Source organism: Elephas maximus, chromosome 25 (genome assembly GCF_024166365.1).
Source record: "Elephas maximus indicus isolate mEleMax1 chromosome 25, mEleMax1 primary haplotype, whole genome shotgun sequence".
Lineage (NCBI taxonomy): Eukaryota > Metazoa > Chordata > Mammalia > Proboscidea > Elephantidae > Elephas > Elephas maximus.
In genome coordinates, this window is record NC_064843.1 from 13,205,548 (window position 1) to 13,227,264 (window position 21,717).

The 21,717-nt window shown below is 45.1% G+C and overlaps 1 protein-coding gene across 7 annotated transcripts; it reads left to right on the forward strand.

The window, feature by feature from the left end:
* Positions 1–17: 17 nt before the first annotated feature.
* AURKA (aurora kinase A) lies at positions 18–21,250 on the forward strand. Of its 7 annotated transcripts, none has more exons than XM_049869482.1 (10): positions 159–278; positions 543–652; positions 5,396–5,442; positions 8,195–8,474; positions 10,215–10,269; positions 11,346–11,537; positions 12,890–13,028; positions 17,179–17,327; positions 20,090–20,264; positions 20,402–21,250. In XM_049869482.1, exons 3-10 carry the CDS (start codon positions 5,401–5,403, stop codon positions 20,582–20,584), a joined length of 1,215 nt encoding a protein of 404 aa, XP_049725439.1. In that variant the 5' UTR covers positions 159–278; positions 543–652; positions 5,396–5,400; the 3' UTR covers positions 20,585–21,250. The 7 variants fall into 7 exon arrangements, with proteins under 7 accessions (XP_049725442.1, XP_049725439.1, XP_049725440.1 ...); XM_049869483.1 differs by having other exon boundaries at positions 159–261; XM_049869485.1 differs by lacking the exons at positions 159–278; positions 543–652 and adding an exon at positions 18–95.
* Positions 21,251–21,717: the final 467 nt, after the last annotated feature.

Consider the following 21,717-nt stretch of genomic DNA (forward strand, 5'->3'; position numbering starts at 1 on the left):
CGGCCCCAGGTCTGGCGGGCCGTTGCGCCACCACTTCCGGCACTTTACGGAGCGAGTGCGCCTGCGCGGATCTCAGCCTTGTCATGTGACTCGAGGTCCGGTCCTTTGTTAACCAATCAGAAGGCAGTCTCTCTTCAACGCAAGCCAATCAACTTTCGGGTTAGAGGGTTTAACTCGTATTTAAAAAGAGGAGGCTTTGCTTCCTAACGGCTAAGATCTTGGGCGGATTGGCGGCCACTGGTCGGAGGTGGCAGGTGACCAGTGTGTAGCGGGCAGGGGTGAGGCCTGGGACGAGGGGGGCTCGTCGAAGGCGGCCTCAGGGCGGGTGGCGGGGCTGGAGGCCGAGGGGCCCAGAGGAAGGTTCCGCGAGGGTCGCCCTCCCAGCCTGTCCACAGTGCCCACCTGGGCTCTTCAGGCGCGTTTCCTTCGGCGGGTGGGCACCGAGGCGCCTTGGAAATGCCGCGTGTTGTTTATTCCCGTAGAAGCGGATGGGGGTTGTTGAGTGGTGTTGCGGGTGCTTCTGATGGGATTCTCGTATTCAGTGAGCAGCTGGGTTAAGAAAAATACGGAGGGGTCTCTGCCGTCCTGGAGTTCACCTTCTGTCTGGGTTGAGGAGACAGACGACGAACTAACAAGATAACGTCCAACAGTGGTGGGTGTTCTGAACCAAGTGAAACAGTTACATGGTTTAACGGGGGTTACTTTAGATCTACTCGGCTGCTTAGGAAAGGTTGGCGGCCAAAGAAAGGTTGGCGGTTGGAACCCACCCAGCGGCCCTGCAGGAGAAAGGCCGGCAGTCTGGTTCTGTAAAGATTGCAGCCAAGAAAGCCCTTTGGGACAGTTCTACTCTGTCACATGGGGTTGCTATGAATTGGAATTGGCTAAATGGCACCCAACAACAGCTTTAGATAAAGGGTCCTGAGTGGCGCAAACCTTATGGAGCGGTTCTGCTCTGCTCACATGGGGTCACCATGGGTAGGAATTGACTGGAAGGCCGCTAACAACAACTTTAGGTAGAATAGCCTGGGAAGGGGCTTATCCTGGCTGGATGAGTGAATGGACAAAGAAATGAATGATAACCTTCTGCAGAGGCCTTCCCAGGCCAGCGTTTCTCAAACCTTGGACCACCTATATGAGATTACTGGGGCCCTTGTTAAAAATGTAAGAAGCCCTGGTGGCCCGGTGATTGAGAGCTCGGCTGCTAACTGAAAGCTTGGTGGTTCGAACCCACCAGCCACTCCACGGGAGAAAGATGTGGCAGTCTGCTTCCACAGAGATTACAGCCCAGGAAACCCTATGGGGCAGTTCTGCTCTGTCCTGTAAGGTCACTGGGAGTCTGAATCAACTCGATTGCAACAAGTTTGTTAAAAATGTAGACCCTTGCTGCATACCCAATGAATCAGAATCCCTTGGGAATAGGACCCAGGTGTGTCTACTTTCAGCAAGCTCTCCAGGTGATTCTGATGTTTCAGTGAGAACTAGTGGTCTATACCAGTGCATAGTATCATCTGGGGATGATGTTAACATTTACGATCTGATTTATTTAGTAGCCTGGGGTTGGCCCTGAGAGTCTCCATTTCTAACAAAAGTCAGGCAGTGCAGCTACTGCCCTTGACTTTCAATTCTGCCCCCTCCTTAATGTTCCTTTTTCCTTGACTTAAACACTTTTCAGCAGTGTACTCAGTTCCTTTCCACTCACTTTCATCTTTGTAGACATTCACAGGTCTCCTGTGCTGAGGGAGGAAAAAAATAAGTCCTGACCGTCAACCCAGAGTGCTGTTAAAGCTAACACTTTTCCTAGTTAGAATTGTAGGATCTCATGAAGGTCCTCTTGTCACTGCCTCCTGCATCTGGTTCTAGATCAGAATCACCCGAGGAGCAGTCTCCCTGGGCGAGTCCTCAGAATTTCTGAATCAGAATCTTATCCATTCTGCTTCTTCATCATTCATCTTCATGAGGAGAAAAAGAAAGAATAAATTGGAGCCAATGTCTGTAGCTTTTGTCAGAAGACTGTTGAGTAAATGTCCTGAGGCCTCTGTGATCTCCTTAGTCAGCTACTTGTGATTGTTAGGGAAACTGGAAGCCTCAGAGCATGTCTTAGAAATTAATGTTTGCATAATATAAACATATAAGTCCTGTTACTTTTTTTGTTTATTATTATTTTTTACTTAACCATTTTCTGTAAGAGCCTGGGCTTTTTAGGCCTCTTCATCATGAAGTTTGCATATTTATAAAATGAATATAAAGCTTTGGGATGTGCTTTCTGGTTGCATTATCATATTCACTGAGCAGCTGGGTAAGACAAATATGGAAACGTTTCTGCAGTCTCGATAGGTGATAGTGCCTGACTCACAGTGTGGGCTTACTGTGAACTTTTTGTTGATGTAGAGGCTGTCCCGGGGCTACAAACAGACCCATTCCTGACTGTGTCTTTAAGAATTTGCAGGTAGGTTGGAACAGGTGCATAGGGTTCTCATTTAGCTTTACTTTAGCGCAAGAAAAGACTTGGAGCCCTTTCGGTGAATTCAGAGCTGTGTGTGTGGCAAATGGAGGTGATCGTGATGAATTTGTTGCAGGTCAGGGGCTGGTTCAATTGTTTCACTAAATCTGTTGCTGTCCAGTCAGTTCCGACTCATAGTGACCCCATAGGATAGAGTAGAAGTGCCCCATAGGATTTCCAAGGAGCAGCTGGTGGATCTGAACTGCTGACCTTTTGGTCAGCAGCCTAGCTCTTAACCACTGTGCCACCAGGGCTCCTCATTTGTTTCAAAGCAAGGGCAAGTTTCCCCAACATTGAAGGATAAGTCTGAGTTATCCGTAAGGCGGACGTTGGTAACTGGGGACTTACTGTACTTTGTAAAAAAAACTCATTGAGTGATTTGATGCATACTGTGTGCCAGGTGCTGTTCTAGGTTCCGGGGGTGCAACAGTGAGCAAAGTAGGACTGAGCCCTTGCTGTCACAGAGCTTTCTTTCTAGTGGGGAGAGGTGCACAGTAAATACATATGTAACGTTCGTGTAGAATGCTGAGAGACGTGAAGAAAAGTAAGGGAGGGGTGGTCCTGGAAAGGCACACTTGAGCCGAGACCGGAATGAAATGGAGGGTGAGCCACACATCTGAGGAAAGAGCCTAATAGGTAGATGGAACAGGAAGTGCAAAGGCCCTGTGGCAGGGCACTTGTTGGAGGAAAGAAAGGAGCCCTGTGTGGCTGGTGTGCAGTGGATAAGAAGAGGAGAGGTGGTCAGGGTCTGCGTTCTTTGGAACGTCATGGGCCTGTCCCTGCAGGTCAGTGTTTGAGATTCTTTTGAATTGAGCTAGGGAGCCATGGGAGGCTTCTGGACAAAGGACTGACATCGGAGTCATTGGCTGCAGTGTTGAGAGTGACCATAGCGGGACAAGGGTGGAAGCAGGGAAACAGATCAGGGAGAGAATTGTTGGACCGAGTGGTGGCAGTAGACATGGTGAGCAGTGCTTTTGCAGACAGAGCCTAGAAGATATGCCCATGGCTTAGATGTGGGGCTTCAGGGAAAGAACCACACAAGGCTTTCAGTCTGAGCAACCGGCAGGACGGATTTGTCACCAACTGAGATGGCAACTTTGCTGTGAGAAGTTTGGAGAGGTGCGGGTGGCAGGCATCAGGACTTCAGTTGGGAACATGTTAGAATTGAGGTGTCTCTTAGATAACCAGGAGGAGAAGTTGCGCAGATGGTAGGAAATTTGAGTCGAATTCAGGGAAGGGGTGTGAGCTAGAGATGGAGATTTGGGAGTCCTCAACCTATGGAGACTGGATGAGCTCACACAGTGAGTGTAGACCGAAAGGAGGGGGTTCACCCAGGGAGTGAGTGTAGACAGAAAGGAGGGGTTCACCCGGGGAGTGAGTGTAGACAGGTGGAGAGGTGGTTCACTCGGGGAGTGAGTGTAGACAGAAAGGAGGGGGTTCACCCGGGAAGTGAGTGTAGACAGAAAGGAGGGGTTCACCCAGGGAGTGAGTGTAGACAGGTGGAGAGGTGGTTCACCTGGGAGGGGGGTGAGTGTAGACAGAAAGGAGGGGTTCACCTAGGGAGTGAGTGTAGACAGGCGGAGAGATTGTTCACCCGGGGGATGAGTGTAGACAGAAAGGAGGGGGTTCACCCGGGGAGTGAGTGTAGACAGGCAGAGAGGTGGTTCACCCGGGGGGTGAGTGTAGACAGAAAGGAGGGGTTCACCTAGGGAGTGAGTGTAGACAGGCGGAGAGGTTGTTCACCCGGGGGATGAGTGTAGACAGAAAGGAGGGGGTTCACCCGGGGAGTGAGTGTAGACAGAAAGGAGGGGGTTCACCCGGGGAGTGAGTGTAGACAGTGGAGAGGTGGTTCACCCAGGGAGTGAGTGTAGACAGAAAGGAGGTGGTTCACCCAGGGAGTGAGTATAGACAGAAAGGAGGGGGTTCACCTGGAGAGTGAGTGTAGACAGGAGGAGAGGTGGTTCGGAATTGAGCTCAGGGCACTCTCCTGAGCAGGGAGGGGAGAAACAGCTTTGTTTTTCACGTGTTAAGATTAAGTTGCCTGGTAGACCTTTCAATGGTAGTTGGATCTCTGAGTCTGGTGGTATGAGGCGAAGTTAGGGCCAAAGGTGTAAATTCAAGTTATCCTAATAAAGATGGTGAGAGCCAAAGCACTGGATGGGGGTAGCTAGGAGGAAAAGAGGAGGGTCCAAGGACTCTTTTTTGGGTCCCCCCAGACACTTTCAGGTTGAGAAGAATAAGGCCAATGCAACCCAAGAGGAGAAGATGGGACAGCTAGTGTGGTAGGAGATGCACCTGGAAGCTAAGTGAAGGAAGGGGGTTCAGGGCATGGTGATCCACCTCGTGAAGCGCTGGGGCAGGCAGTTGGGCTTGGCATCCACAGGGTCCCTTCATGGTGGGGACGAAAGCCTGAGGGGGAGTGGTCTTGGAGGAATGAGAAACCTTGTAGAGAGGAGGAGTGTGGAGGTCTCTCTGAAGCTTTGCTGCTGGAAGAGGAGGAGAGAGAGGCAGTTCTGGGGGTGAAGAGGATGTTTTTTTTAAAGGTAGCAGGTATCACAGCAGGCTTGTACCACAACAGAAGTGATCCACAGAGCGGAAGTGATGGAGGAGAAAGACCATTAACTCGGGAGTGCAGTCTGAGCGTGCATGCCGGGGGTGGGACATGGTGCACAAGGGGAGAGGTGGCCTTGCATACAAGCTGCACGTCTGCCTCATCCATGTTAGATGACAAGGCACTTCCCTGATCAGCTTCATTTGGGCAAAGAAAGAAATTACACAATTCTGTGGTTGGCTGGGGCTTTTTCTCAGGGAGTTAGAACTCTTATGTTAACATGGCAGCACTTTGCAGCAGGTGGATTTGTGTGAACTAAAGCACGGTTCTTTTTTTCCTTTCAGGCATCATGGATAAGTCTAAGGAAAACTGCATTTCAGGACCCATTAAGGTGATTGAATAATATAATTGCAATCATGTCTCAAATGGAGATTGGTCCCCTATCTGGAATTTATACCCTTATTTATTTATTTTTTTGATTCTAACTGTAGATTCCTGTACTACACTCCCAGATATGAATGGCTGCTTTCCTCAGCATTCAGTGACATTTTGTCAATTGCCTCAGTGTATCTCTAATTTGTTCTGCCTTCTCTTATAGTTAGCAGTATCCTCTGCTGTATGCAGGATAATACTAATGTACCTGACAAACCAAAAACCAAACCCATTGCTGTAGAGTGGATACCGACTCACAGTGACCCTATAGGACAGAGTAAAACTGCCTCCTAGAGTTTCCAGCGAGCACCTGGTGGATTCGAACTGAGGACATTTTGGTTAGCAGCTGAGCTCTTAACCACTGTGCCGGCAGGGCTCCTTATGTACGTGATAGGAACCTAATATTTGTGCAGCTAGATTGATTTGTGCTCAATTGGATGCCTGTACTCTCTTGCTTGCCAGAAGTTAATTTTCTTTGGCATAGATTGTTGGGGTCATAATTCAGGGAACAGTAAGCGCTGAGGAAAGTGAAGTTGCATTTTTAGTCAGCATTTCCTGGGAACCTACTTTGAGATGCAGGGATTATGCTGGTGAAAAGCATAGGGTCCTGGACTTTGAAGAAGTTGGAGTCCGTTGGGAGGTGTGTGAGCTAGTACCATGACTTGGGATAATATACCTAGAGCCTGGGTACTCCTGAGGAGAGGTACTTGGTTCAGATTGGGATGGGTGAAATCCAGAAAGGCTTCACTGAGGAAACCCCACTATGAAAGACCCCAACACTTAGCATTTAATGAGTATTTGTGGGGTACCAGGGTGAATGAAATAAGCCCCAGGTTTTTTTTCTTCTTAGAACCCAAAACACCAAACCTGTTGCCATTGAGTTGATTCTGACTCATAGCAAGCCTCTAGGACAGTAGAATTGCACCATAGGGCTTCCAAGGACTTGAACTGCTGACCTTTTTAGTTAGCAGCAGAGCTCCTAACCACTGTGCCACCAGGGCTCTTCTTAGAAATCAGAATAAAAACATATATATTACCTTTTTTTTTTTGTGGGGGGGGGCTTGTTTTTAGAAGTCTCAGTCGTCAAATAAATGGATGTTTACCTTTCTTACTGATTGAAAGTATAAAATGACCAATAAGAAAGAGGCTAAACTGAGTCCCTATTTTATTCTTGGTAGAAGGCCAGCGTAAAAGAGGAAGACCCTCGAAGAGATGGATTGACACAGTGGCTACAACAATGGGCTCAAACATAGCAACAATTTTGAGGATGGCACAGGACCGGGCAGTGTTCCGTTCTGTTGTACACAGATAGGGTTGCTGTGAATTGGAACCAACTGGATGCCACCTAACAATTTTATCTTCAAACTCTGTGATAAACATCTTTTAAAAAAATTGCTCTGTGTTTAAAATGTTTTTTTTTTTCACGTATCACTGCTTAAATGCCTATTGTGTTGTGGACACTGCAGACTTCAGAAGTAACTGACTCTATCTGAAAGTCTTTTAATTTTAAACCCTCTCTTTGAAGGCACTAACCTCAGTGAATGGATGATGAACTTTGAGGCTTCACTTCCCATCACTGGCTCCTTATTTATGATGCGAAACTGAAGCTGGAGGAAATTTCACCCATCCTCTCATTTTAGCCTGATTACCTTGAGTTAATTTAACTGTATTTTAAGCTTGTAATGCACTGTGTATGAACCCGATGTCGGTTGTGACTCACAGCGACTCTGTACGACAGAGCAGAACTGCCCCAGAGGGTTTCCAAGGCCATGATCCTCACAGAAACAAACTGCCAAGTTTTTCTCCCATGAGCGGCAGTTGGGTCTGAACCACCAGCCTTTTGGTTAGCAGCTGAGCTTAACCAAGGCTTTTCGCACTGTGTATACCAAAAAAACCAAACGCATTGCCGATGAGTTGATTCTGACTCATAGCAACCCTATAGGACAGAGTAGAACTGCCCCACAGGGTTTCCAAAGGAGTGGCTGGTGGATTTGAACTGCCAGCCTTTTCATTGGTAGCCGAGCTCTTAACCACTGTGCCACCAGGGCCCCAGGCACTGTGTATAGGTGTGTGAATTATACATTTTGTTAATAACTTTGAAGAACCTACATTTATTTCTTCTTTGTCAGAGTTCTTTTTGCTCATGACCACTTCGAGCCTTAGACACGAAACATTAGGGAGTAATCATTACCAAGCTTATTGTGTTAAATCTGGCCAATAAAACAATTGGGCTGTCTTCCAAAACTTCTGCTCTCAAGAGTAACCACCACTGAGCATTTTGGTGCATTTCTTTGTTTTTCTCTTAAACACAGGCATTCAAAGGAATTTCAGAATTAGAATTGAGATTTTAGTATAAAGTGTGTATATAGCGGCTCTTTGCTAAACAACAAATGAGGAGTTTCTGTTACAGAGAATTTTTAGAACGTGCTTCATGTCCCCTCTCATATCTTTCAAGCTTTCACTTTAGCTGTATTCCCCATCCTCTGGATGCACTAATTACAGTGGCCTTCCCGCTTGAGGGATGCTCGCGATTTTGTTATATAAGAAAACAAGCTTTGTGAAATTCTCAAGATATTCAGCTTTCCTTTTTCCCGCTTCAGGGATACTCGTGATTTTGTTATACAAGAAAACAAGCTTTGTGAAATTCTCAAAATATTCAGCTTTCCTTCATGCCATCCATGAACTTACTTTTATTTTTCCTCTCCACCTAGACTACACTTCCACTTGGTGATGGTCCGAAGCGTGTTCCAGTGACTCAGCCATTCCCTTCTCAGAACCCATTGTCTGCAAGTGGTGGCCAGGCTCAGCGGGTCTTGTGTCCTTCGAATTCCTCCCAGAGCGTCCCTTCACAAGCACAAAAGCTTGTCTCCAGCCGAAAGCCAGTTCAGAGTCAGAAGCAGAAGCCATTGCAGATAACCACTGTACCTCGTCCTGTCTCCAGGCCACCCAACAACACCCCAAAGGGCGAGCAGGCCCAGCCGCCAGCATCTGGTAAACCAGTTTTTGAGACTCATTGGAGAGTCATTCTTTTTGGTTGTTGCGAACAAGCGAGTGTGTGAGCTGCGTTTATTGTCTGCAGCCCTAGTCTTTCCAGCCTGTCTGTGGAGGGGAGGGGGACGGTGCGGTGCTGAGCTTGAAGTGGCAGTGTCTGCCATAGGTCAGGCCTGTGGTAGAAATACAGGCCTGACCACTGCCCTCACGGGACACTTGGGAGTCGGGAAGGACACAGGACCATTCCCATGTCCCTCTGATTGCTTAATAGTGAGTGGGTTTTAAGGTGTCCTGGTGGCGCACTGGCTAAGTGCTCAGCTGCTGACCAGAAGGTTGGCAGTTTGAATTCACCAGCTGCTTTGTGGGAGAAAGAGGTGGCGGCCTGCTTCCATAGATTACAGCCTTGGAAACCCTATGGGGCAGTTCTGCCCTGTCCTCTAGGGTCACTATCAGCTGGAATTGACTCGACGGCAATGGGTTTGGTTTATTACAGGAGATACACCTGAGGAACTGAAAAGTCTGAGGTTATGGAGCATGGGCGGAGCTTGGGGGCACATGAGAGAACTGAGGCAGACCAGGTAGGGTCATAGTGGGCTCTGTTGGCCGTTAAGGAGTGGGGGCTCCATCTAGTGCATTGGGTGTGCTGCCCAGGGGTTTTTGAGCAGAGGACGGGCGTTTTAGAAAGCTCCCTCTGGGTGTGTGGAATGGATTGGAGAGTCACACTGGTGGGTCCGGGTATACTAGGACAGGAGGCTTTTGCAGTGGTTTAGGCTAGAGGTAGCGGTGGCTTCGGCTGGGCACAGCAGGGTGGATGGTGGTAGTTGTTACTTACTGCCTGTTGGGTGCTTACGCACAGCGGACTCTGTGGTAAGTGCTTCTTCATCTGCTGCCTTGTTGCATCCTCATAACTACCCTACAAAGGTAGCCAGGGTTGCTAACTCAGTTTTACAGAGGAGGAAACTAAGACTCAGAAGAGATTAACTTAATCCAGAGACAGAGCAAGGATGGAGAGGTGCAGACTCAGAGCTGGGCACCAAAGGAGACATGGGAGAGGAGTGAAGGGGAGTTGGGGGTGGCGGTTGCGATGATAGTGATCCACAGAGGGAAGGAGGCAATGGAGACCCCCGTGATCCATGGAGGGAAGCAAACAGTGGAGACCTGCGTTCAGATATCGGAGCGGAGCAGACTGTGCTATTGCTTGTTTGAAGTGTCAGAATCAAGGGGAAACGTCCTGTGTGCACATCCAGCCACGTGGCTGATGACGTAGTCTCGGGCCCTGCTGTGTACTTGCTTTATTGTCTCTGCTGAGTTAGTGGCTTCTGTTCCTGTTTCTCCTTCCAGCCAGTAGAGTGGAAGGAGGGTCCTGGCTTATGTTTTGTTACATTTTTTGATGGTTTTTACGTGGCATGATTAGAGAGGAGGTGTGTGTGGACAGTTGGCTGGTCCACATAGTGGGGAGAAGCCGACAACTCATAAGTTTGTCATGGAGGGGAAGACTGGTAATTCTGCTGTAGCGGCGCTCTTCACATGGAAACAAGCTGAGGTTTCCGGGAGAATCTGCATGGTCTTGAGTCTTTAAATCATCAGCAGTCCTAACTACCTATCTGCCCAGCATTACTCTAGAAATTCTATAAAGATTTTGCTTGGTATGGGAGTCAGGTTGGAGGGTAGTGGTGTTTTTTTCCTAAAGTATAAAGAAAAGTAGCCCAATTTTTTTTTTTTAAAACTTGTTTTACATAGGAAATAATTCTGGAAAGGAACTGGCGTCAAAACAGAAAAAAGAAGAATCAAAAAGGTAAGCTTTATCTTATTTGCAAAATACTGTATTGTCGTTCTAGAATACACCTTTAATTGTAAATTTAGTTGTGGGAACTCTTAAAAAAAATAGGTCTTTATGTTTTCATTTAGAAAACTGGCTGTCAGACAGTTCCCAGATTTCTAATCTTTATAAAAGAGGGAATTTTTTTAATGATGGGTATTTCCTAGAGACTCGAGTTATGCTTTTCAAATCTAGGAAAAGCCCTTATGAATCTGGTACACACAGAAATGTGTAAATAAAAGCTGCTTTCTGCCGTCAGAAGTAACCACTCACTATATGTAGTTCATGTGTGTTGCTAGACTTCTTTCTGTTCTTATACAAAAGCGCAGGTTTTTAAAAAGCAGAGGTGGTTATGTTGGAGAACTATATATACATTGTGTATGACTATCATTATTTTGACAGTATTGATAAAACTGTTGTATTTATTCTTTCATAAGCTTGCTATAACATTTTCCCAAGAAATTGTCTAAAAGGCTGCTCTCAATCTCTGAACTGCCTAGACTCTGGAATGTAGTAGCAGGAGCCAGGAATGAACCCACACCAAGACTTATTTGCTTCTAAATCCATTGGTTTTCGATCTTAACTGCCCAGTGGGATCCAGCCTGCTCCCGTCAGTAACAGTGGCTCAGCGTCCACCACCAGGGTGGTTCTCAGCCCGAGAGTGTTAGCATCTCTGGATGGTGAAGGAGGATGTAGTTAGCTCGAAAGAGGCTCACAGGTGGTTCTGGAGCATTCTTCCCTCCCTAGTCACTTATCTAATCCTCTTTTATGTTCTCCAGCGTAGTGTTGTTAGTAGGCCTTTACACCTGAGCATAGGACAGCCTTGGGACGATTCCCGTTCCCTGTGTCAGCTCTAAAAGTCAAAGACAGTTCCTTGTCACAGACTCGTGCAGCTGGGGGAGGGGTGTGGAGTGCGTTTGTGGAGACTCACTCATCGTGACGATGGCTTGGTTCTTAGGTACAAATCCAGAAGGTGTCTAATGCTATTGTTGACAAATTGTTGGAGAAGATTTATTTTCTTCACATTTTAAACTGTTCACATTCTTTCCTAGAAGGCAATGGGCTTTGGAAGATTTTGAAATTGGCCGCCCCTTGGGTAAAGGAAAATTTGGCAATGTTTATCTGGCAAGAGAAAAACAAAGCAAGTTTATCCTGGCTCTTAAAGTATTATTTAAAGCTCAGCTAGAGAAAGCAGGAGTTGAACATCAGGTGAGAAGAGAAGTAGAAATACAGTCCCACCTCAGGTAAGTTTTCAGATTGGTGCTCAAAAGAACGGTGTATAGAACCTAAAGTTCTTAAGAATTAAAAGATTATAAAACTCTTATTAGAGTGCTTGTGTCTTAGTACTGCAAAGAGTAATTAACTGTGATTTTTCCAAGATTTATATGGACTGTTTTGCTGTGGTTCTGAAAGATCACGTGCAGATTTGATGTTTTGTTATGAAGTAATTTATGTGAGCAAAAGCATGTTTTGTATTTTTCTCTGGGTTATTAGGGGGAATCACACCGCTTATTCTGAGGGTAACCAGTGTGCAGAGCGGCAGCCTGTTGGTTGATTCTGGCCTCTGGATTTTTTTTGTTTTTTTTCTTTGTTTTATTTTTGCTTTCATAGCATTTAACAATTTGAATGAGTTGCTAATACTTAAAAATCTGGCTTCATCAGGCGGGTATCCATGCATGGTGACAACGGGCTGGAGTTGAGAGGAGCCAGCGTCTCAGGCCACGTTCTCCAGCTGCCTGTGGCCCTTGCCCAGCCCACCCTACCTGGCAGCACAGACGCACTGCCATCACTGAGCACTGCGTATACATCATCTGTCTCAGTGTCTGGGGATCAAACCACTGTGGAAATGCCATGACTTTTTTTTTTTTTTGACATTCACGGACAGTTAACATTTAACTGAAATTCTCCCTAAGAATAAATAAAGATGCCTAAAGGAAGGAAATACAGGTTTCCCTGCTGTCCAAAAGTAGAGCATCCCTATGAAACCTTTTGTAAGCAGAAACTGTGTAAAGCTAAGGAGCAATTACAGTTAACTAGCGTGGGAAAAGTTTCTGAGCATTCCCAGACCCAGAAAATAACCTACCAAATCACACACAAAACCTAAAAGAACACTGACATAGAGTAAAGGCAGGAAAACTGAGTAGTTCCCAGGGAAGGAGCTTGGCACTGTACTCCCACTGGTCGGCGTGCGCTGCCCCTTTAACAGCTCCCTACAAAATAAGTGAACCCCAGCCATTCGTTTTTCGCCTTTTTGCGTAGTAGCGAAAATCCTCTTTGAATTTCTTTTGGTTAGCGATAACAAGGTACTGTTGTAGGTCTTTCGTAAAAGCGAAGTGGCGTAAAACAAACTTTGGAAAAGTGAGGATACCTAAAATAATCTTAACCTGAGGTCCACGTGTACCTTGAAATTGCATGGAAAATGATGTGTGGTGTCCGTGTTTTCCTGTGGACTGGGTGTGTAGCTTCAGGATCTTGAGCGGAGCGGGAGCGGGGGCTCATGGCCAAAACCGGTTAGAAATCCCACCGGCTTCACGTGAGAGGTTCGTTTGATATCAGCTCCCAAACCAGATGCTAGTGTATTTGTCCTTTGTTGCAGGCATCCTAACATCCTCAGGCTGTACGGTTATTTCCATGACGCCACCAGAGTTTACCTAATCCTCGAATACGCACCTCTTGGCACGGTATACAGGGAACTTCAGAAGCTTTCAAAGTTTGATGAGCAGAGAACTGCTACCGTAAGTTCCCAAGTCTCATCCCAGACTAACTCCGGTTCCTGCAGAGCAATAGGCCTGTTGTTATCGGGAGTCATTATTGTCTCATGACAGTACAGCCTGGTAGAGTCAAGTATCTGAAATGGAAGGATCAAGATAGCTGTAGCATATGTACAGGTAATATCAGGTACCAGGTTGCATGTGGTGGAAGTTTGTTTCCACAGGCGTTTTGCTTCAAAAATGTGTATACCTAGTTGCCCTCCATTTCACATTTTGTTTTTAAACAATAAACATTTTATTTTAGAATAGTTTAGATTTACGAAAAATCGTGAAGATAGCACAGCGTTCCTCATATCACACACACCTCGTTTCTCCTGAGCATCTTACAGCAGTGTGGTACAGTTGTTACAGTTAATGACCCAGTATTGACACACTGACTATATAACTGAAGCCCATGTAGTCTTCCAGTCTCCTCGGTCTTTCCCATGACTAGACTTGGGTTACAGGTTGTGGAGAGGAAGGTCGCAGGTAAAGCGCATTCTCATCATGTCAGGGGTACATCCTGCCAACATGACTTCCACACCTGGCCGAGGTGTGCTTGCCAGGTTTCTCCGCTGTGAAGTTTCCCCTCCATACTGCCCTCTTGGGAGGAGCAGAAAAACAAGCCCACTTTAGTAGGTAAGCTTTCAGGTTGATGTCCAGAAAAATGATGCACAGAACTTAAAAGTTCTTAAGAGTTCAGTGTTCTCCTCTCTGAGGGCATAAATTATTTGAAATTTTTCTTTAGGGGAGATTTGCCTGTTCTTCTGTAGTTACTCAGTCCTTCATTAACATCAGAGTAGACTCGTGGATATTTTATACTTTGGTTATAATCCAGTCCTACTCCAGTACTGTTTTTTTTTTTTTGTGTGTGTGTGGTTCACATTGTTCCATTTTTGGCCACTGGGAGCCCTTTCAGTTGACCCCTGTGTCCTTTTGACGTACCCCATCATTGTGGGCTGTTTTGCCACTCCTTACTTTCCGGCTCTGCACGCTGCCCCAGATTCATCTTGTGTATTTCTTCCCCTAGTTGTGGCATCGGCCACTTCTTCAAGGAGCGCTGGTACCTTTTATTGGAGAGTGATTACCTGAAACCAAGATTGGGGGCCGGGTGTGCTTGTTGCTCCTGGGGTGTCATTACTTTTAGGTCCTCTAAGCTGACAGAGCAAGAAAATATGGGTGTATATTAACCAATGTATATACACATCTGTAAATATTTCCATATCCATTTGTATCTGTATTGAACAAAACATGAGTTTATACTGATGTTTCCAACTCTGATCCATTCCCACGTGGACCATTCTAGCCTCCTCCCCTGGCTTGTCTGTAAACTCCCACTCCTGCCATCCAGTTACTTGATCATTCTATTCCAGTCTGACGTATTGCAGTATTGTGGGAAACAGTTTTATCAGCTAGGGTAGAGTGCTCAGGGACAGTTCCTTTTTGCCGTCAGTCTTACAGACTCCACTCGCTTCCATCGCCTAGGTCAGCACCTTTTCCTCCATGGCCTTCAGCGAGGTTTTCATACGTTTGTAATAGAGTTAGAGTCTTTTGTTACTGTTTGCAAACATTTTCTCCCAGTCCGTGTGTGGGTTGTTTTTCATTTATCTTAACCTGTGTCTTTTTGTAGCGAGGAAGTTTTCGGTTTTTAATAGAGTCCAGTGTATCAATGTTTTCTTTCATGGGTTATGCTTTTGGTGCCCCTCTTTTTTACGTAAATGCAATTACTTGTTTTAATTAATTAACTACCAGTCTTAATTTCAGTTGGCAGGTGTTGGGGCCTATTGAATGCTGGCTGCTCTGCTCGTTAATCTGTTTCTTGGTGTAGATCACTGGGCAGTGTGCCCACTAATTGTCTTCTTGGCATTGATTTAAATAACGTTTCAGTTCAGGTGACTTTACTTCTATCATTTGGTGAAATGCCACCACTGTTCCCGTATTGATGGATGACCCTTCTCCAGCCTTGTCTCTGTAATAACATTTTATTCTTCAAATCACAGTATACCTGGTCTGTAACTTTCTTTTCATTGAAGGCATGTTATTGACAGGTTTTCATGCCAAAAATATATAATTTCTGAATATGGAATGTTTGCCATTGTGATAAACAGAAATAGATTTACTTTATTTCTGTTTTTAGTATTAGTGAAGAAAATCAGTTTGACAATATATCACCTATCGGGTGACTTCCTCTTAAATTGGTAGATCAATAAGGGAATGTACTTCTGAGTGATAGTGACGCTCCCTGACGTACTCTTTCTACCTTTTTTTTTCTTTTTTGAGGGACGGGGTGGGAAGCATGTGAAACTTACTTTTTCTTGAGTTTTCTGATGTTGATACCATATTCGGAAGGTTTTACCCCCCAGCAAGATTGTAAGAATATTTACATATTTTGAGTTTTTTTTTTTTTTTTTCAGGTGGAATTTATTTTGGCATAAGGAGGATATAGCTATTTGAAAGAAAATGAAGGTTCTTTGTAGATTTCTTAGTTGTTAGGTGATACATTTGTGTGTCTTTGTGTGTGTGTATCTCAACCTGTTTCCCTTTTCTAATTATAGAAAGTTTAGGGTCTTTTATATATCCAAGGAGCCCTGGTGGCGCAGTGGTTAAGAGCTCGGATGGTAGCTGAAAGGTTGGTGGTTCAAACCCACCAGTAGCTCCGGGGGAGAAAGATGGCAGTCTGCTTCCATAAAGATTACAGCCTTGGAAATTGTAGAGGGCAGTTCGGTCTATCCTGAGGATTTGCTGGAAGTCAGAATGGGCTCAACAGCAGCAGTTTTTTTTTTTTTTTTTTTTTTTTTTAGCAAGGCCTGAGGTGAAGGAATGAGGTGCCAAAGAACTCCAGTTAAACTAATAGCTTTTTGTTGGGAACGATTTGAACAGGGGGAATCCACCGCCCTTTGGGATTCTGATACGTGCTCTTAAAGCATCATTAACCCAGAGCAGGAGGAGGAGAAGAACGTTTTTCTTTGCCTTCACCTTCAGCGTATCACAGTGCCCAGGGTCACTCTGAGTCGGAATTGACTCGATGGCAGTGGGTTGGCTGTTGGCTTTGGCCTGAAAGAATGAAGGGTGTCCTTTCTGATGGTAACATTTGGTTTTTACCTATTTGTTCAGTAAACATTTTTGGTGTAAGAAAATGTTCAGTCCTGTTCCAGCTACTTTGGAGAACAAAGTCTTCTCAAACTGTAGCCACAGCTAAATATTATACTTCGAGTACAGTAATAACAAAACACTTCTTACCTATATCTGGAAGGAAATGCTGGGTCTGCTTGCCAGTCCTTGTGAGTCTGGTTGGGGACTGGAAAATCCTTTCTTAAAAGAGGTGGTAACTTAAGGACACTGAAGTGATGAAAAGACTGAATTGCTTGTGCATTTTTAAGTTGGCTGATGATTAGCACATGCAAGAAGTTAAGACGCCATTTAACGTGCGTGGGTCCCTGCTTGTGTTTTCTCGGATTGTTCAGGGTTAATTTCTTCCCTGGTATTCTCGAAATAAATGTTTAACCTCAAACAAATCCTTTTTTAAAAATAACTTTATTTTGTTGTTGTTGAGAATCTACACAGCAAAACAGATACCAATTCAGCAGTTTCTACAAGTACTATTTAATGACATTGATTGTACCGTTTGATGACATTGTACCGTTTAATGACATTGTACCGTTTAATGACATTGTACCGTTTAATGACATTAATTACATTGGAGCTGAGCCACCGCACTCCTCCTTTTCTGAGCTGTTCCTTCCCATTAACGTAGACTCCCTGCCCCCCAAGCTTCCTATCCAACTGTTCGAGTTGCTGTTGTCAATTAAAAAAAAAATCCTTTTGTTGTAGAATGATCTTGGTTTGAAAAATGAGAATTGATTACACTTGAAAGATTTTTTTCCAAAAAATGTGCTTTTTTTCCCCTTAATATTGTGTTTTCAGTGAAAGTTCATACAGCAGAATAGGTTCCAATTCAACCACTGCTACACAAATTGTTCAGTGACATTGGTTACCTTCTTCACAATGCGTGAACATCTCGTTATTTCCGTTCTGGTTGTTCTGTTTTCATTCGTCTAGTTTCCCTGGCCCTTTACGTTCTCATCTTTGTTTTAATTAATTGTCGCACGGACTTTCCATCCTCTTTTTTTCGTAGTATATCACGGAATTGGCAGACGCCCTGTCTTACTGTCATTCCAAGAAAGTTATTCATAGAGACATTAAGCCGGAGAACCTGCTCCTCGGATCCACTGGAGAGCTGAAGATTGCAGATTTTGGGTGGTCGGTGCATGCCCCGTCCTCCAGGTGAGCGACTTAAGAGGTTGAAGCTCGTCGGCCTAGCAGAAGCCCCCCCCGGGGGCCAACCATGAGCTAAATTGTGAAATCCTTAAATGTAAATTTTGTCCCTGACTCTTCTAAGTTGGAGCAGGTGTTTATACAGAACTACTTTGGCATAATCTAGGCCTGGTAATAAACTAGAGTCTTGGAGAAAACTTTATTCCGCAACCATTTTGGGGATTTATAAGGTTGCTATCGAGTCAGCAATGAGTTTAGGCCTGGGGATAAAGAGGCTGAAGGTCTTTAGAGACTAATGAAGGTGATAGCAAACAGATATGTCAGAAGTGACATTGGTGATGGGGGGGCACTCTCACCTGCTCCCTGGGTGAGAGGATGGGGTGAAGCTTCCAAGGGTGGCCCTGCAAAGATCTAGAGCCGAGAGCCCAGGCCTTTGGGGAAGTTAAAATGTTTGGGTGGAGCTGTGTCTGCTTCTGTCTGCAATTGAAATAGTCCTTTCTTGCCTCTGTTAAAGCTGAAGCAGAAAAGTCAAGCTCACAGAACAACTTAAATCTTATGTGAACTTTGCAAAAAGAGCCAGAATATTCTCTGCTATTTAAAATTTATTTTGGGTTAAAATAGGCTTTTGAAACTTAGCGTGACTTGACATGCCCCACTTCACAGTATATTGCCTGATTAGCATTTGTCAGCCTTGGGGGAGGACTTGAAAATGACAGCCAGATTACCTTAAAGCTGGTTTCTAGCCTAAAATGGACGACGGGGGAAAAAGCCCTTTGTGTTACCACGTGGAACAGTTTCGGGTGATGCACTGAATTAGCTGCCGAAGTCTTGTCTTTTTCTTTTTAGAAAGTACTGGCTGCCTTTCATTTGTGTGAGTTGTTGTCCCTGGCTAGGCAGATGATACAGAATTGCAGGTTTCATAGAATCACCATGTTAAACTAGACCTTAATGTGTCCGGTGGCTTGGAGTCTTTTGTTGGTCACTTTGCCCCACATCCCAAAGGTTAATAATGACTGTTATTTCCAGATTCTCGTGCCCCATGGTTTGAGAACCTCTTGATTCGGTCTGTCTCCCTCATCTCATTTGGGGATGAGAGGGGTTAGGGTCCAGAGAAGTCAATTCTGATCCCAGATCACAGTCCAACTGAGTGAACATTTGCATGCTCGCTGGGTGCCAGGCGTGGCTGAACACAGTGCCGGCATAGGGTAACTATAAAGAATAGCTGATAGAAAGCAACAGGGACTTACAGTCTGTGCTCTTGTTTTGATGTCTCTGCCATCCTCAGTTTATCTTCCACCTTCGTCAGGGAGATCCAGATGCACTGAAATGTTGACCTGTAGTTGAGTGCACACTGTCTCTCCAGTGCCTACATTTGATGCGTGTTGACATTTGCCATATAAGTTGCATCCACTTTTTGGTGACACACCTGAAAATAAATTGCTGACATCATGATGCTTCACCCTTAAGTACTTCAGTTTACGTCTCCTAAAAACAAGGACATCTCCTATATAAGCACAAAATCGTCATCACACTAGAGAAAAATTATGCATTCTTTCATATCTAATAGCTAGTCCCTGTTGAAATTTCCCAAGTTGCCAACAAAATGTATTTCATCACTTTTTTTAAAAATCTGAACTCAGTCAAGCTTCATGCGTTTTATTTGTCTCTTGTGATCTTAATCTAGATCAGTCCCTGAACCTGTTAAATGAAGTTTTCTGACTATGTCACTTACCTTGGTCCTTTGTCCCATGTGTTTGCTGAAAACTGGAGGTTAAGACTGAAGATCTGAATGGATTCAAGTGAAATGTTTTTGGCAAGAATATGTCATGCGATGAATGTGGTGCCAACCCTGACATCTCAGTGTCTCTTTTGTACCAACGATCTGTCAGAAGGCAGCACGAATCTATAACCCAAAACCTGGTGCTTTCCTAGTGGGACAGTTCTTAGTTTCTTGTCCTTAGTGTCACCTGGCTCTTAGCTTCTTAGCGTATCTGTCACGGAAGAACAAACGGGAAACTCCAAATGGTATTTACAGAGAACTTTGCACGGCTGCTTTTAAACAGTAACAGTTTTAATTTATACTCTGGAGTTGTGCAGATTTGGGGCAAGGCTTGGTTGGTGTGTTCTTTCTTACACACTCCCTCAATCTGTCTCCTGTCTACAAATGGGGATTTATTGATTTATTTAAAAGATTTTTTTCTTTGTGGTTGAAAATCGACACAGCAAAACATAATGCCAGTGTACATGAACAATCTGGGACGTTGACCACACTCTTCAAGCTGTGGAGCCATTCTCACCCTCCTTTTCTGAATTGTTGCTCCTGAATTAACATAAACTCACTGCCCCCTAAGCTTCGATCTAATCTTTTGAATTGCTGTTGGCAGTTTGATCCCATATAGATATTAAAAGAGCACACTTCAGACATTCTTTACTAACTAAAGCTAAACTGTTGTTTGGTTTAAAGAAGACTTCAGAGGATGTTTTTGATTTAAAGTTTAAAGATTGTCTCAGGGCAATAGTTTCGGTGTTCATCCAGCCTCAGTGGTTCTGTAAAGTCTGGATTCTACAAGAATTTGAAATTCTGTTCTACATTTTATCCCCTTCTGATCAGGACTCTACGGAAATGGGGATTTATAATAGTACCTGCTTCCTGGCACAGGATTTGGCCTAAAGAAAGCACACAATAGTTAGTGTACTGTTATTGGTTTCTAGTGGCTGTCATAATAATCAAGACAGAGCCTGTCAACCTGAGCCCTTCCCTCCATTTCCAGGAGAACCACTCTCTGTGGCACCCTTGACTACCTGCCTCCTGAGATGATTGAGGGCCGAATGCATGATGAAAAGGTGGACCTCTGGAGCCTTGGAGTCCTTTGCTATGAGTTCTTAGTTGGGAAGCCTCCTTTTGAGGCGAGCACATACCAGGAGACCTATAACAGAATTTCACGGGTAAGACGTCGCTGAAAGGCATCTGCCACTTTCAGAATTCTTCTGTATTAGCCTCAACTTCGGGCTGGTGAGATCAGCACAGTTCTACTCTGTGGTGTCTCCCAACCACATCTTGTTTCTCATTTATTTTACTCCAGGTTGAGTTCACATTCCCTGACTTGGTAACAGTGGGAGCCAGGGACCTGGTCTCCAGATTACTGAAGCATAATCCAAGCCAAAGGCTGACGCTAAAAGAAGTACTTGAGCACCCCTGGATTACAGCCAACTCGAAAAAACCACCAAGTAGCCAGAACAAAGAACCAACTAGCAAACAATCTTAGGAATCTTGTGGGGGGAAATCTGAGCCAAGGCCGCTGTATAATCCGGCAGGAAAATGCTACTGAAACTTCACCCGCTGTGGACTGCCTGCCCTCCATCGAGAGCGCTGCAAAAAATAATTTTTTACTGAGCATGCAGGACCTCAGGCTCCCTATTCAGAAACCTCTACTTCAGTAAACGTGACGCTCTGTAATCTCCCTCTCCCGGGCTCCACTGCACCTCCCCCAACAGCCCCAGGTGAGGAGCCTTGTGGGCGACACAGGTGGAGGCTGGTGGTGGGAAGTGCCACCTTCGCCCTGATGATTAAAGGAAGTGCCGTGCAATAACCTCCAAGTCCCCGAGTGTGTGTGTAACTTATTGGGTGGCCGCGCCTGGCAAAGCTTTTGGAATGGACACTTGATCTTTGTTTCCGATGTTAAAATAAAAGACTTTTGCATAGACTTGTATTTTTACTTCAGCGCATCCCCTTGGGAATGCCCTCTGTCCAGCACCCCTGTTACGCCTGCTTGGGTGTAGTCTTTGTTAACTGCTCGTCCCCTATATGAAATTTCAGATAACAGCACGTGCTCCACCTCTGTCTCAGGCCTGGCTCCAGGCACCGCCACGTATCTCAAAGTTGTTTCTGAATGTCCGGGGCTAAGTTTTTTTTTAATTACATGAAGTTATGGCCTGTGTGCACTTTAAAAATAAAAGTGTAAATAAATGCTTGAAGTCTGAGGTGCACAGGTAGTTCTTTCCACCACCTGCCCACTACTGGCCTCAGGATGAGCAGGTGCCAAGAGGAGAGGTCTCTCCTTTGGTCTGTATTATGCTCGGTGTGCACCTAATTCATAAAGTTACGTATCTGTTTACACAGCATGGCCCTGGCTAGCAACAACTTCATCTGTTCGTCAACTAAGGACATGGTGAACTTGCCAGTGATGAAGGAAAACCTGGGCTTGTTGAACTCACTGAGAACGAATAGCAAGCTTTTATGGCTGACCTTTAGTGCAAGGGACTAAATATCAGAGGTCAAAATGTAGAAGTGGCTACATAAATACCTGCGTTGGGGTCACAGAGGAGTCAGGGAAACTTGAAAGCACAACTGGGTGAAACTGTGGCACCCAGTTACCCCCCTAGGACAAAAGGGCTCTGG

What these genes read in the sequence shown, in the direction of transcription:
- AURKA (XM_049869485.1), top strand. Translation starts at nt 5,401, where the DNA reads ATGGATAAGTCTAAGGAAAACTGCATTTCAGGACCCATTAAG. An exon ending in ATGAGCAGAGAACTGCTACC is followed by an intron (nt 13,029 to 17,178) that starts GTAAGTTCCCAA and finishes TTTTTTTCGTAG; the next exon opens with TATATCACGGAATTGGCAGA. An exon ending in CCTATAACAGAATTTCACGG is followed by an intron (nt 20,265 to 20,401) that starts GTAAGACGTCGC and finishes ATTTTACTCCAG; the next exon opens with GTTGAGTTCACATTCCCTGA.